The 16,349-nt window shown below is 47.3% G+C and overlaps 1 protein-coding gene across 1 annotated transcript in view; it reads left to right on the top strand.

The window, feature by feature from the left end:
- Positions 1–16,349, top strand: part of SLC4A10 (solute carrier family 4 member 10) — a 185,401-nt gene that overhangs the window by 125,762 nt on the left and 43,290 nt on the right. Inside the window, exon 11 of the mRNA XM_030209786.1 lies at positions 12,428–12,589. Within this exon, the coding sequence (XP_030065646.1) occupies positions 12,428–12,589 (162 nt within the window). The remainder of the gene's footprint in view (positions 1–12,427; positions 12,590–16,349) is intronic.

The raw sequence follows: 16,349 nt of genomic DNA, 5'->3' as shown, positions 1-16,349 counted from the left end.
AGTGAACCCACCAAACATCTACAGTACCTGTATATAGGTGACACCTGCAGGCATAAGGGCTTTAACTGAAGTCAGATAAAGACCTGTATGGTCCATCCAGTCTGCTGAGGAGGAAGGAGGTGTTTTAGAGAGCTCTGCTGACTTCCAGTGGAAAGGGAGTGAGACCCTAGCTCCCTCCCCAAAGATGAGGAGGGTCCCTGGGGAGAAGCCTCAGGAAAGTCCAGGCTATGGGGCCTCCTGGGGCCCGGGACCAGAAGGCCGAAAGGAGTGGCTCTCATCCCTGGTTTGACTACCGGGAGAAGGGAAAGGAGTCCAGTGGACCGAAGGGAGAAGCAGCCCAGTGGAGGCCACCAGAGCATTTCCCCCTCCATGGCCCAGCTTGCGGAAGGTAAGCGAGAAGACAGTGGAGGGGGGAGGAAGATAGTACAGGCCCCAGAAGGGCGCTTCCAGGAAGGGAGAAGGAAGAGGCGATGGAAGTTTGCCAGAAGCCTTTGCTGGAGGCAGCTGAGAGTGAGAGTGAGGAGAATGGATCGTCAGATGAGGAGTTCCTTGAAGTGAGCTATGACCCTGATGATCCAGCAAGTAGTGTGGTAAATATTGTAAGACGAATTAAGCTGGTGGAAAAAGAAGTAGTGGAGCTAGGAAAACGTCTGAAAATGGCAAGAACTATGTGTAAATTTGCCCCAGCGGAGCACAGACAAATGTATGTTAAAGAGGAAGCCCGGATATCAAAGTTGTTGGGGAAAAAAGAACACTTGTTGAACTGTTTAAAAAAGGGCTCTGTGAATCCTTTGAGGGAGCTCTATGTTAACCGAGAAAGGATGGCTTCAATACCACAGTCTGGGGGTTCAGGAACACTACAGTTGCAGCAAGCTTCAGTGTCTTCAGCAGCATTAGACTCAAAAGAGTTGTCTGGGTTCAGAGGTGACCCCACTTTAAAATACATGAGACAGTTGGCAACACAGTCTAGAGCACTTACCCAGCAGCCAGAGGATAAGGAGGCAGCGGCAGGACATGGCTCTGAGGTGGGGGCTGGAGTAGAGATCCTACCTGTGGAGGGGAGGACAGAACTCAGTAACTTTTCAAAACTCCAGATAATGGAGGCAGCAGAGGGAGACGCAGGTAGCAGCCTGTTTTCTACAGAGGTGGTGGTCGAAGTCTCAGAGGGCTTACCTGCAGTTGTGCAAACAGCAGAGACAGTTGCTGTGAAGGAGGCCCTGTTGGAAAAGGGTCAGCAGAGGCAGACTCCGGTATTTTTGGCCGGGTCTGCAATGACTGAAGTGGAAACCGAAGCAGCATGGCATCTGGAGAAGCCCCGCCCACGAAGTCCGGGAGCAGGGGAGGTCTTCCCTGAGCATGGAGTAGCTGGCGGTTTACAGGAGAGGGGTCGGAGAGAGAGGAATAGGAGCGGGCAGCAGCTGGGAGCTCATTTGACCAGCTGTCCATTACAAGAGGTGAAATCGGGGGTGCTAACAGCCAGCCTGTGGCGGAATCAGGAACAGACAAGCCATGCCCCCGGGAAGCGCCAGCCATTGGGAGAACGCAGAGGGACTGCACCAGAAGCAAGGGGGAAGTAACCCGATTGTTGAGAGACTTTCGTTGACTACAGAAGTGGACATGGCAAGTCTAACAGATGTGCAGCGGGTGGTGGAGCAGACCTGCCAGCAGGACGGCTGGGAGCGAGGAGCCAAGGGGAGCGGCGGAGTTCCGGAGGCTTCGCCCCTGGTGCCGGAGGTTGGAGGGAGTTCGGGGGCAGAGCGAGCAGGGGAGTCTGGTATCGCCAGCTGCAGACCTGACTGGGCAGGTGCCAGAGTATCGCCAGGAGACAGAGGAGAGGAGGCGATTAGCCCAGAGGCTGGAGCCTGCAGTGGCAGGGACGAGCAGGGACGTTCCAGGAAGTGGAGATGGGCAGGACAATCAGTTGGAGGCAGCCCAAGCCGCAGAACTGACTATGGACGTTGCTGGATGTTTGTCTGAGAGGGAAGGGGACGGGGGACAACGGGAGGGGAGGGGGCGGTGGATATTGAGGAAGGGAGAGGGATGAGGGGGGGGGGCAGAGGGACAGAAGGGGGGGGAGGCAGAGGGAAGGGCTGGAACAAGTGTGGAGGGGGGGCGGTGGGGGCTGGGGTCCAAGTCCTTTGCGGCAGTAGTCCAGGGAGGGGGAAGGAGGGAGGGGGGAGATCGGGTGGTTTGAGGGCCCAGGGAGGGGGTGGGGGGGAGGGGGGACAGGGGGTGGACAGCTGCCTAAGCGGCGAAATGTGGTACAGCTGAAATGGATAGGGGAGGGGGCAATGCCCTCCAGGGATCGGGTCTTGAGGCTGGTGATGGGATGGGGTTTATACCCGAGGACTTTTACGCGTGTATACACCCCATCAACATCCCAGAATATGACTTGGGCTTCATGACCCGGAGGGGGATGGAAATATTCTGGGAAAGGTACGAGGGGGTGAGGGGAAAGGGGGGAGTGGCGGGACCTCAGGGCCATTCCAGTCAGCAAGCCGGACCTGGTGCAGATCACCCTGCTCGTGAGAAATGAGTCTATCTCTGGGGCAGATTTAGCCTACTGGCTACAGAGGTACGCGGAGCTGAGATCCCCACTTACAAAGTTACCGGATCCAAGCAGGGTTTGGGCAGGAGGTTGGGGAGCCCTGGTCAAATTGAGACAGGAGAGCCATGTGGTCCAGCACATTCCTTCGGCTGCCTTATCGGTCGTGACAGGATACTGTGCTTTTACAAGGGGCAGCCGCGGCAGTGCTTCAGATGTGGTTCGTTTAGGCACTTCAGCATGTCATGCCCAGTGGTAAAGTGTGGAAGATGCGGGGATCAGCAATGCCACAGAGGACTGCACCGCGATCAGGTGCAACCTCTGCGGCGGGTTAGGCCATGCATATCGGAACTGCCCTAGGGCGGCCCATAACGAGTGGGATATGTGGGGGAAGGGACGGGGAGGGGGGTAATGGAGGAGGGGATAGGGCAGGGGGTGATAGGCAGGGAGGGGCAAGGGGGGGAGAAGGAGGGGATGCAGGAGGGGGGGGGGGGCGGCAGGGGGCTGGGTCAGGAGTGGAGCAGGGGGGAGAGGGGGAGTGGGTACAAGTGCCACAGAGGAAAGGGAAGTTTCGGAGGGGGGGGAAAGTAGGGGTGGGCAGGGAGGGGTCGCTGCAGGGGAAGAGGGGGGGGAACAGATTTCAGGTGTTGGAGGAGGAGGAGGAGGATAGGGAGGTTGGGAGGGAGGAGGAAGAACAGGGGAAGGAGAAGAGGTGGAGTTAATGGAGGAAGAGGGGGCGGCAGGGGGGATTGGGGAGGGCAAACGGAAATATGAGGAAGCACTGGAGGAGGGTACTGGTGGTAGGAAGAAGGGCGGGAAGGCTCTGGGGGGAGGGGGAGGGGTGAGGGAGGAGGAAGAGGGAAGGGAGGGAGGGAGGGGAAAGGGGAGTAAGAGGAAAGCTGAGGGGGGCCGGGCAGGTGGTGAAGGCCCAAGTGCAGGCTTAGGGGGACAGAGTGGAGCTAGAGGAGGATCTGGAGGACTTGGAGGACTTGGGGGAGGTGGAGGACTCGGAGGAGGAGGTAGGGGGCGGGGGTGAAGAGGGGAGAGGGAGGGATCAAGGTTGTGGGTCCGGATAGAGCAAAGAAGAAAGGAAGGAAGAAAGGGGGAGGGGGGGGGGTAAGGTGCAGACAGGACGGCTGCGGGGGGGGGAGGGGGATATGCAGGGGATGATGTAGACCGCATAGCAGAGGACCTGCTTCAGGGTAAGAAGGGGGTATCCCAGGAGATAAGGAAAGAAGTTGGGAGTGAGCAGACCCGTGACTCGCAATGAGGATGGCAGGCTTAGTGTTGACATTTGCCACGCTGAATGTGGCCAGCATCGCCTCTCCGAAGAAGCAGGGTTTAGCGTATGACTGGTTCGCGAGGGTCCAAGCAGATTGCTTCCTGCTCCAGGAGACTCGGCTGCGGTCCATTGAGGTGATCAGGCGGGCAAGGCGGGCCTGGAAGTGGGGTCCCTCGGTGTGGGGGTTGGCGGGGGAGAGGTATGGTGGGGTGGGGATCTTATTTAAGTCCCACCGGGTGAATATTCAGCGAGTGGTGGAGCTGGGGGTGGGGAGATGTCTTGTTGTGGATGCGATTTGGGAGGATAGAGCACTGAGGGTGGTGAATGTGTACGGGCCCCAAAGCAAGAAGGAAAGGGTGCTCCTCTTTGGGAAGATCAAGCCCTACCTATACACTTCGCGCCAAGTAGTCTGGGGGGGAGATTTTAACACCATATTGCGGAAAAAGGATAGTGGGGGACGATCGGTACAGGTGGGCTATGACGGGGTGAGGCTGGCAGGGATCATGCGGGAGGCGGAGCTGGTAGACGCGCATGTGGCCTTCTGTGAGGAACAGGAGGGGTTCACGTTCTTTCGAGGGCAGTGTAAAAGTAGAATCGATAGATTCCTGGTAAAGAAGGGGGTTTGTCTGGGGGGTCCACGAACCGTGGACGTGGACTTTTCAGACCACCACATGGTCCTCCTTCAGGTGGGGGGGGGGCGGCAGCGCAGAGGCCAGGGAGGGGGTTATGGCGACTAAATTTAAAGTGGTTAGGTAGCGAGCAGGTGCGGGAGGAGTACCGCCGGTTTTTTGGAAGATCAGGTGTCAGTGCAGGGGGCATTTCAGTCATTGGGGGAGTGGTGGGATACAGTGAAAAGACGAACGCGGGGATTCTTTCTCAGACAGGCGAGAAGGGAGGGGAGGGAAAGGACAAAGTTGGGCATGGCAATAAAGAAAAAGAGGGACACATTGATTTCACAAGGGGGGAGGGAGGAAGAAATACATGATCTCCAAGCACTCCTGGAGCAGGTACAGTACAACCGCTACACCTCCTTGGTGTATGAGCGGGACTTCGGGAAAATGTGTAGCCCAGACCCCTTCGCATGCTGCCGGGAGCGGAGGGCGCGCAGGGTGATGGAGGGGGTGCGGGATGCACAGGGGGTCCTGCAGGACACCAAGGAGGGGATTCTGGGGGCAGTGAGGGACCACTTTGCGGCGTTCCTTTCAGCCCAGCAGATTGATATGGAGCAGATGGAGTGTTATGTGGAAGGAACCCCGGGGATAGGTCACGGGGGACCCCAGCTTCAGGCCCTCTTGAACCCGTGGACAGAACAGGAGGTGGAGGAAGCCATCGGGGCGCTCCACAGGAAGACCTCGCCGGGGCCGGATGGGCTAACAACTGAGTTCTACCAGGCCTTTAAGGAGCAGCTGGTGCCGATCCTGGTGAGGGTATGGGGGGCAGCCCAGTTGGAGGGTTCCTTGCCTAGTTCCTTGACAGAGGCGGCTCTTATCCTACTAAGTAAGGGGAAGGACCCGGCGATGCTGGCCAACTGGCGGCCTATAGCACTGCTTAATACGGATCGAAAAGTCTTTGCGCGAATGCTATTCCAGAGAATGAGGCAGGTGTCTGGGGATTTGCTAGCAGCCTCGCAAGCATGTGGGGTTAAAGGGAGAGGGGTCTTGGAAGCTGCAGCGTGGGTGCGGGAGGGGGTAGAACGCAGTAGAGTGGGAGGGCATGGTAGGCTGTTGGTAACACTCGACCAGGAAAAAGCGTTTGATAGAGTGCAGTGGGGTGTCCTATGGAGCATTCTGGAGCGCTATGGGTTTCCGAAGGGTTGGATAGAGCAATTACAGCTACTCTATCGGCATGCGGGGTGTTTTCCCCTGGTTAACGGGTGGAGAGGGCAGGGGTTTGAGGTAGGGGCAGGGGTCCGACAGGGGTGCCCACTCAGCCCGCTGTTGTATGCATACGCCATCGACCCTTTTATAAGACGGCTGGAGAAGGGGGGGGCGGAGGGGCTGGAAGGGGTGGAGGTGGGGGACAATAACCAGTTAAGGGTCGTGGCGTATGCAGATGACGTTACAGTGTGGGTAGCGGACCAGAGGGAGGGAGGTAGATTGCAGAACCTGATCCAGGAATACTCGCAGGCAACAGCGTCGCAGGTCAATTTTCAAAAGTCCAATAGCCTGTGGGTTGGGGATCAGGGGCTGCAATTTGAGTTGGGAGGTAGGTTTCCTACAGCTGTGGAACGTATACGGGTCTTGGGAATATACTTCGAGAAGGGGGATTATAGGCTCTACAACTGGGATAGGTGTCTCCAAGAAGTGAAGGGGAGGGTGGATAGATGGAAGGGGTGGAAAATGACCATGGGGGAGCGGGTACAGCTCATCAAGGCACACTTAGTTCCTTTGTTTCTGTTCGTCAGTTACATCTGCCTGCTGCCGGAGAGCCGGTACACGGCCTTGTATGGGGTGTTCTTCCGGCTGCTCTGGGGCAACAGGACGAATCCGGTAAAACGGAATGTTACCTATCTGCCTAGGAGGGAGGGGGGGGTGGGCATGATAAACCCAGTCCTGTTTTTCAGCGCTTTGTTCCTGCAGTTCAATCTGGGGAGGGCGGTAGGGCGGGAGCCACCGGGGTGGGCTAGGAGTGTCCTGCAGTGGTGGCCGAGATATTGGGACCTATGGCGGGAGGGGGGGAGGGTAGTGGCACTGCGAAGGGGGGCTCCGGGGGGGGTGAGTTATTGCAAGACCCTAGTGAAATTGGTGAGGGTGTGGGGGCTGACGGTGGGGGGGGTGAAGGCAGGACAACGGGGGGTCTGGATGGACAGAGTACGGGCGCAGGTGTTCTCAGCTCCTCTGGCGCTGAGGGACGCGCCGGCCCCATGGATGCAGCAGGGGTTACGGTTGATTGCTTCGAACCGCATCCCGGTGAAGTATAAAGACCTGGCGTGGCTGTCCTTTCACGGTAGACTGTACGTCCGAGGAAATTTGAAATATCGCAATGTGCGGGATAGAGGGTGCCCACGGGAGGAATGTGCTGGAACTGAAGAGACAATGGAGCATTTCCTGGTGAGGTGCCCATTTACAGTCCAGGTCTCTGACCGGGTTTCCTCGTTGCTGCAGATCCCCAGTTTCCGCAACTACAGCTATGCGGACTGGGTGTATGGCCCACAGGGTGGAGAGGGACGCGGGGATCCGGTAACACGCTTTCTGATTTCGGTGATATTGCGGTACTGCCTCTGGATGGCGCGCTGCAGGGTGTCCCTGTACCAGGAGATCCGGCCGGCGGAGGTAGTCAGCTGGGATGTGGTAAGGGCGGTGCAGGAAGCGGCGAAGTGGGAAAGGGTGGAAAAAGGGGTGGGGGTGGCTCGAGGTGGTGGAGACACGTGAGGCTTAAGCCGCCATGAGGGGACATGCTTCCCAGGGATTGTGTGCCAGTTGTCTGAAGGGGTTGTGGGGGTCGGGGGGGGGGGGGGTTGATCCATTGTATTATTGAGGAGGGGGTGTACATAGATAGGCAGACCATGTCTAGCTAGGAGCCTGGGGTTTGATTTGCATGTCCGGTTTTTTTCTTTGGTCTTTCTAATAAACAGTTTCCACTGTACTATTGAGGAGGGGGAGGGGGTGTACATAGATAGGAGGACCGTGTATAGCTAGGGGCTTGTTTTTGATTTGTATGTTATTTGTTTTTAGTTATTTAGTTTTTTCCAATAAAAAGAGTTTTCCAGTCTGCCCAACAAGATAAACTCATTACATAAGGTATGAGAAGATTCTCACCACTTCTTCCAAAGTCCCTCAGAAGATGTAGGCCTGCAATGTCAGCTGCCTTTCGGACATTTCTCATAAGTGTCTTGTTATAAAATTATCCTCTATGTGATTATTTTCTAAAACTTCAGGAATGGTGGTATTATTTATTTATTTATTTATAGCATTTATATCCCAAAAGTTCCCACCCACGGGCAGGCTCAATGTGGCTTACAACAGTCTGTAAAAACATACAGCAATTCAGCAAACAATCAGTTTCATAGAAGTTAAAGAGAGAAAGGGTAATAGCAAAGAAGGAAAAAGGAGAAAGAGTAGTGGTGATCAATATGTCGCTTTGACAGTTACAGTTCAGAAGTAAGAGATGCTAGGTGGGATTTGAGCATAAGCTTTTACAAATAAATAGGTCTTGAGGCGTTTTTTGAAGGTCGGGTGATCAAGAGTAAGTTTCACCAATTTAGGTAGACCATTCCACAAATGAGTGCTAATATAGGGGAAGGTGGATGCTTAGGTGGTCTTATACTTGAGGCCACAATATGCTGGGTAATGGAGATTTAGGTACGAACGAGCTGATCTGTGAGAGTTCCTAGGTGGCAAGTTGATAAGGATGTCCATATAAGCTGGGGCTTCACTGTAGATGATTTTATGCACCAGAGTGCAAATTTTAAAAGTGATTCGGTCCTTGACAGGAAGCCAGTGCAGTTTCACACGCAGTGGTCTTGAACTTTCGAATCTCGATTTACCATAAATAAGCCTATTAACTTTATGATGTACAAGATTAGCATTACATGCCTGCCTGTTTCAAAACCACTCATTGAGTGTTGACTTACTCGGACACTTTACACCAGCTGACACCGTGGGATGGCTCCACCAGCTACCACAATCCCCTCTTCTTTTCTTTATAGGATGGAATTTATTGCCTTTCCCACCAGCCTACACCACACCCTTTCAGGTAACCAATTCCAGTCCACCAAGGGACATCCAATCCCTATATAGGCTAATGCAGCCTGAGCATGAGATATTTGTAGGTTGTACTACCTTTACTGAGCCAATAAAAGAACTATTGAAAAAGGTACTCTTGTGGTCTTGGAAATGTATGTGCTACAACATCATCTTGTGCTTTGTTCAGCCAACAATAAGCATCACAGTCTACAAAGATTCTAGTTTTTTCCACAACAAATTCACCTGCCTAAATACAGCACTGCAATTGAAAGCTTAGTAAGAAAAGAAGAAGACTGAAGTGTTATGGGAAACAAGCACTGCTGGAGCATTAGCTAAGGGATGTAGATAGATGTGATATCAGAAACGGAACATTGGACTATATTGTAATAAAGAGCAAGAAATGACTCATATGTTCAAATGTTACTTACTGACACAAGCCATCAAGTATCTGTCAGGATAAAGCAGAATTATTTTTAGCAGCAATCTGGGTTTTATAAATAAAAGCAAGTTTCTATGGTGTGTGCTGCCACCTAGCGGAAAAGTAATTTGTTAACTGGTGCAACAAAATCAGAACAGTTAAGGACAGAGCAAGGGTCCATCACGCCCGGTATCCTGTCTCCAACAGTGGCCAATCCAGGTCACAAATACCTGGCAAGATCCAGGTATATTCCAGGAATAAGCAGTGAATTTTGCTAAGTCCATCATAACAATGGCTTATGGATTTTTCTTTTGGGAACTTCAAACCTTTTTAAACCCTACTATGCTAACCGCTTTTACCACATTCCAGAGTTCTACCTGCCACAGAATACTTAGCGCTATGATATTGAGAGAATGAAGTACTTTGATAAACCCTGAACAAGGATGGTTAAGAAACTTGTCTTGTGAAGCAGCTTATTGGCTGATAGTCAGATTTATGCTCTTTTTGTTTGTTTATGTTTGCGGGCAAGTACATACCCTCCCCTCTTTTATGGTAGGTGACACCAGTGCATTTTTTCTAGCAAAAAAGGTGCCGGTATTCAAATTCCAGGCCACCCTTCAGGGGTGGGGTGATCACTGAGGGACCCATCCCATAATTATCTAGGCCCCCTGCAACTAGTCAAAGAACCTATGAAAAAGCAGAATTGGTGTGTAGAGCCTGAGCTCCTTCATTAAAACTTGGGGACCATGGGTCAATTTTCGCAGACAATGGAAAAGGTGCTGGTACTCAGTAATCCCAAGTACCCCCTCAAAAAAAGCCTTGAGTGACACACATGTATTCCTGTTTAAATCTATGCCTTCTACATGTTTATCATTAGTTTACACACATCTGCCATTCTCCTGCAATGTCTGGTAGATATTTGGGATTTTGTTTTAACCACATTGTGGTTTTGCTGGGAGCGTCCGTTTCTGCTCTATATTTGTTCCGTCCTTATTTTGGGTCTTTTTCTTTTTTGTGATGTGCTTTTCATTCAACTGGTTGGCTAGCATCTGATACTTTGTCATTTACATTATGGGGCCCTTTTACAAAGGTGCAGTAGGCTCCACACACGTGCAGTATGCGCCAAAAAGAGACTACTGCCAGGCTAGCGTGCACCCCTGGCAGTAATTTTGGATTTGGCGCATGCCCATACCACTGGGACAAATTATGTTTTTATTTTCTACCGCATGTGGCATTTCTGGTGTTAATTGGCAGTTGGAGTGTGCCGACCAGTCATCGCATGCGTAGCGCGTGAGTCCTTACCGCTAGATCAATGGGTAGCATTAAGGGCTCAGGCCATAAATAGGCATGTGCTGGTTTTAGTTTTACCACAGACCCCTTTCCTGGCCCTTTGAAAAAAAAACTTTTTCCCAGACGCAGTAAAAATTGGCCTGGCGCGCAAAGGACCCCTATGTGCTACATGGCGGTTTATCAGTGGATTTTGAATCCACATTTATTTTTTTACACTAGCGCCAGTCTCATGCTTTTGTTTTGATATCTCAATAGCGCATTTTCACACATTTTGTGTCGTTCTCTAGAGATCCTTTTTTGTTTCTTTCTTTTTCATCTTGTCAGTATACACATAACTGGTTGTACTTCTTTTGTACACATTTCATACTTTTTCTGGGGTGCTTGATCTAGTTTGTTTGTTTTGTTTATCATGCTTCACTCATGATTTTGGGTCAGTTTCTTCTTCTTGTTACCATCATCCACAGATTACATGCTTCATTGTCAATCATACAGAAACTGGTTGAATATTCATGTTTCTCAGTTTATAATCAGCTGTTCGCATATCCTCGTGGGTTTTTTGGACAATTTTGGCGGGCTTGACAGCGTCTTTGTTGGTTCACACTGCTATTCAGTGGTAAGTGTTTTTCTCTTTGTGTAAGGGCTTTATTTGGGTTTAGGATTTCCTATTAGTATTTGCTGTAGATTTTAAGCATGACATGTTAGGCATCTTAGCTTTAGCTTGATAATACGGGTTTCTTTTTTTTTTGCAGTATTGAGTCAGTTATACCTCTTTACATAGTGCATTTTATAAATGCTTCATTCATTCTCATATTCAGTTCTTTATTCTCCTTGTTTGTTTTATTGTCAAATTTCACATATTTTATCTATTTCATGAGTTCCATAGCCATTCAGTAGTCAGCATTTTTTTATGTCCTACTTCTTTTGATTTACAGCCGTTCTTTTCAATACACTCAGTTTTTTCAGATCTGATTGTTAATGCATGTGATGTTAAAAATACATATAAACAGCACAATATAGCACAACGGTTTTTTATTTGGGCTGTTTTCAACACATTTTTGTTTTAGTGTATACTTATTGTTTTAGTGACTTTTTAAACAATTGAGTCGTAAAATTTGGTTTGCATTTCGTGAAACAATAGAGGTTTCTTTACATCAGTCTAAGTACATTGTTTTGATAATTTAAAAAAATATTGATTACCGTTACACCATATATTCTTTTTGTCATGCTTAGGTCTTTGAATATACCAGTGTTACTGTTCAGCACTCACATTTTGTATTTCCAATTTTGAGGTTAGTTTTCATATGACATTTTAATATCTGATTTAATTATTACCCTTATTATCTTTACATGTTTTTAATTATGTGCATCTCTTTTGTATCATGCGTACTTTTAATTATGTGTATTTGTTTTTATGTCATAGTGTATGACCCCTGAAGCAGATGGGCTAGTCCCATCGAAACATGGCCCCATGTTGGGTCTACTACATGTTTGGTTCTGAATAAATCTTTTTTGCATTACATTTGGCTGTGAAGATTTCTTGGTCCACACGTACTCTTTGGCTTTCTGTTTGGATTCTGCGTAGGGTTTTTTTTTTAACCTTTACCTTTGGGTTATGTTTTTCACTTCTGGAATAACCTTCCAGCAGAATGTGGTGGAATTTAAAAGAAGTTTGAACATGATTGGAAGATCATGTTCCAACAACAACAAGAACAACAATAGGAAGAGTAAGCTTGAGAGATTGGGAAAAAGAGAAAAGGGATAGAAGTATCCAGGTGTTTCAGTCAGTAATAATTTTCTAAAAAGAAAAAGGTATCAGGTCAGGGGCAGCGATGGGATTCCACCTTCCATTTCACCTGTAAAGGGGAATGAAAAAAAGTTCCAAAAGGTTCTGGGTTTTGTGGTAGGATTCCTCAAGGGCTGGCATCTGCTACAACGTGGCATAGACTGCACCTATAAATCCCCCCCTCCACATACCTTTTGAACATTGACCCCAGGATATTTGGAATCTGCTCTGTGCCTATGGAAACAAACATTTGCCACTCCAGGTGTATAGTTATTTCAGGATACCAATACTTACATGTTTTTATTTGTTCTGATCAGGATTGCATTAGTCAGTCAGCTATTGATGATATGCAGTGAAAACCCTGATAGTGCCAATTTTAAATATAACCTTTAAAGGGTCACCTTTCTGCCTTCTTGTCCATCAGGAATGCATGCAGCTCCACGGGGATTACATTGGAAGGGCTTGTGGACACCATGGCCCTTATGTTCCAGATGTTTTGTTCTGGTCAACCATACTGTTCTTTGCAACTGTTACCATGTCCTCTACCTTGAAGCAATTTAAGACCAGCAGATATTTCCCAACCAAGGTACATGTGATTTTCATTTAAACAATATTCATGGTTACATTTAGTAAGGATGTCATCAAATCTGGTTCTACCCAGTTATTATTTTTAGTGTCATATATACTCATTCCATTTGTGCATAAGGATGGCTGCATAAGGGTTTTTTTTACCAGCCAGATAGGTTTTTAGGATATCCCTAATGAATACGCATGAGACAGATTTGCATGTCTGTCACCTCTATTACCCTCCGAATTCTATAAATGGCACTAAAAATTGCACACACAAAGTTCGGCACGTGCCCAATTTGCACATGCAATTTAATTGAATAACAAGCCAATCAGCTGACCATCAGTTATTAGTGCTAATTGTCAGTAATTAAAATGTACACATGTAAGTTTACACGGAAAGATTTTATGCATGGATCCTAAAAGGAGGTGTGGTGAAGGGAGGGTCATGGGTGGATCAGGAGTGTTCCCACAATTTATACGCACTGTTCTAGAATAAAGGGGATCCGCACCTAATTTAGGCATAAGGATTTACACCTGGGTTTCATTGGTCTAAATAGTCATGCCTAAAACTAGTCATGGTTTCCAGTGCTAAGCGCTATTGTATAAATGACGCCTAACTTTATGCTCTGTTTATAGAATACAGCTATGCGCTATTTTTTTAGTGACAATTTTTTAGGCACCAAATCTCTCTCATGTATATTTATTCAGGATATCCTTAAAACCCAACTAGGTGGTGGTCCTCCAGGACAGTTTTGAGAAAGCACTGATATAGATCACAGTGATAGTCCCACTGTTTTCCACATAACTTATCTTTTCAAGTCTGAATATAGAAATAACAGAAAGCATATTTTACATGTGGATAATGGCTATTATAAAATTATATGGGATAAACATGTGTGCAAGTGCTCATGCCAGTGATATGCATGTAAGTGTCGTTGGGGTGTAGTCTGGGCAGAGTTTGGGTGATATATACATAGGGGTAATTCAGTAAAGGTCACCTAAAGTTAGCTAAAATGCTGGGCCCTAGAGCAAATACTATCTGTCCAATGTTGTTTTTCAAAAATGGCTGCTAAAACAGCACTTAGGCAGCTATCCGGTGATATTCAATGCCGGATAGCTGGCTATCCGGCACTGAATTTTGCCGGTTAGCAGCTTAAAGATAGCCAGCTATATCACACAATATAACCGGCTATCTGCTGATTTTCAAAGGCAGACCGGCCACATTTTTGGGCCTCAATAGGTAGAATAACTTTGGCCGGTCTGACTTTAACTGGCCGGCACTGAATATCAGTTTGGCCGGTTAAAGTCAGATCGACCAAAGTTAAACTGGATATTCAATGCCAGTCACCAAAACCTACCCGGCATTGAATATCCGGGTTTAGCATGGACCGTGGGAGAGAGCCCGGCTATCTCCCATGGTCTGAATATCGGGCAGTATATCAGCAATTACATGTGTAATTGACGATATAGAATACTAGCCTAAGTCCACATTTTAGCACCTAACTTTTATCACGAGCACCATGTGAAAGCCTGGTGTAAATACTCGTGCCTAACGTCTCTTAGTCACACCCTTAACTGACAGTATTTTGTAACCTCCGTGGGAAATTCTGGACACACCCTTGAGCCGCCATGTCCCTCCCACATCCACATCCCCTAGCAGTGGCGCACTAAAGGAATTAAGAGCTAAGGTTATAGAACTACGACTAAAGGATAATGTATAAAATATAATATATATATATATATATATATATATGCACATTTGTGTGAGATAATTTATACAATTAGAGCTATTTCTGAGAGGCTAATTTATAAAGGAAATATGTACCTTTTCATTTTAGCACCCTGTTATGAAATTCTCCCAATATAGGTAAGTTATACATATAGGGGGTCATTCTAAAACATAAGAACATAAGTGTCACCATACTAGGACAGACCAAAGGTCTATCAAGTCCTGTATATTGTTTCCAACAGTGGCCAATCTGGGTCGAAAGTACCTAGCAAGATGCCAGAACAGTAAAACAGACTTTATGTTGCTTATCCTAGGAATAAGCAGTGGATTTTCCCAAGACCATCTTAATAATGGCTTATGGACCTTTCTTTAAGGAAATTATCCAAACCTTTTTTAAACCCTGCTAAGCTAACTGCTTTTACCACATTCTCTGGCACTGATCAGCCATGTAAATGTTTAGAATAACAGAATTTATGTGAATATGTATGCACATACATATGCAAATGTCAAAAATCCACATAAGTGCTATTCTTTACAAATCTGCATATCTTATACGGGGGTATTTTACAGGTAGGTATACACATAGGCAGAATCTGGGTGTGGGACTCACACATGCATAACTTATAGAATACTGTCGTCCCAATATTCAGCCGGTGGCAGACAGCATTTTTTTTTGTTCACTGCCAGCACTATAACTGGAAATTCAATGCTGGGCCCTGCCCAGGCTTGGGCATTTGATTTCCTTTTTTTAAAGCCGACTAGCGCATGACCAGTTAAGGTAATGTTCAGACTTAACTAGCCATGTTTTCGCAGATAAAGATAGGACAGCTATTTATGCAGTCTTCTGTATCTGCTAAACCTAGCCAGTTTCATCTGAATATCGGGATGTAACCGGACTCTGACCTTGGAACTCCCCCACCATAGCCGGCTTGAAGTTTAGTGTTAACCAGTCATTTTCAATAACACTAACTGGTTAAATGCTACTGAAAATGACCAGATAATCACGAACAAACGAGTTAACTGGTCGGCGGCTGTTTCTGGCCAGTTAACTCACTTTGAATATCAGCCAGTATATGGTTATGTACATATCTCCGGAATTTAGGTGCAGGTAATTATACTTGCTCATGGTGTCTGAAAGTTTGAAGTACCCATGTTTTTTGAAAAGTATTATACAAAGAAATGTATAACCAGCTTAAAAACTATATTCCTGATTCTGTAAAGGTCACCAAAAATCGTGCATGCAAATTTATGCACATTCCCAATTTGTGTGTGCAGTCTAATTGAATAACAAGCTAATTAGTGCCAATAATTGGCTTTTCAACAATCAATTATTGGCACTAATTAGGTTTAAATGGGACCAATGCACATAAAGCACGGGATCTGTACCTAAAATTTATGTGTGTTCCAAAAAGGGAGTGTGGAAATAGGAGGACCATGAGTGTTTTGGGGTGGAACATGGGCATGGCTCTGAGTTACGCATGCCAAACTGCAGGCACAACTTATAGAATACCGCTTAAGCGGAGGCTGGGGTTTCGGTGCTGATTTTTTAGGCACCATTTTTAGAATTCAACCCTATATCCCTTGACAAAAGCGCAGCGTCTGCTAAAAGGCTAGCATCAGGACATTGATAATGTTTTGTCTTCAGATAAGTGTATAGATGTAAACCAAATATAAGTTGAAAAAGTATTGAGCTACTATGGTGTAACTGATTATACTTTTCAACCGATACTTGGAGTATTTTCAAAGTAGGTTGATTGCTTAGTATGATACCCCATACACTTTGAATAATTATTTTCACCGTGTTTTCTGAGTGGCTGTATTGAGTAAATTGTTTTAATATCACCTCATGTTTTCTATATTTTAGTCTAGGTGATTTTTTGGTCACTGTTTTTGCCTGCTTTGTAAAGTACATACATATGCCTCTGTTCTTCCAGACCCATTTGCACACACAATTATATTTGACTTGGGAGAAGTGTAAATGTGTTCCCATGCTTTCCCTGGGTAATTTTATACAGACGCATAAGCATAAAATATTCTCTTATCTGCC

This window comes from Microcaecilia unicolor, chromosome 7, assembly GCF_901765095.1.
Source record: "Microcaecilia unicolor chromosome 7, aMicUni1.1, whole genome shotgun sequence".
Lineage (NCBI taxonomy): Eukaryota > Metazoa > Chordata > Amphibia > Gymnophiona > Siphonopidae > Microcaecilia > Microcaecilia unicolor.
Note: the sequence above shows the minus strand (reverse complement) of the source record. Positions and strands in the feature narration are given on the sequence as shown.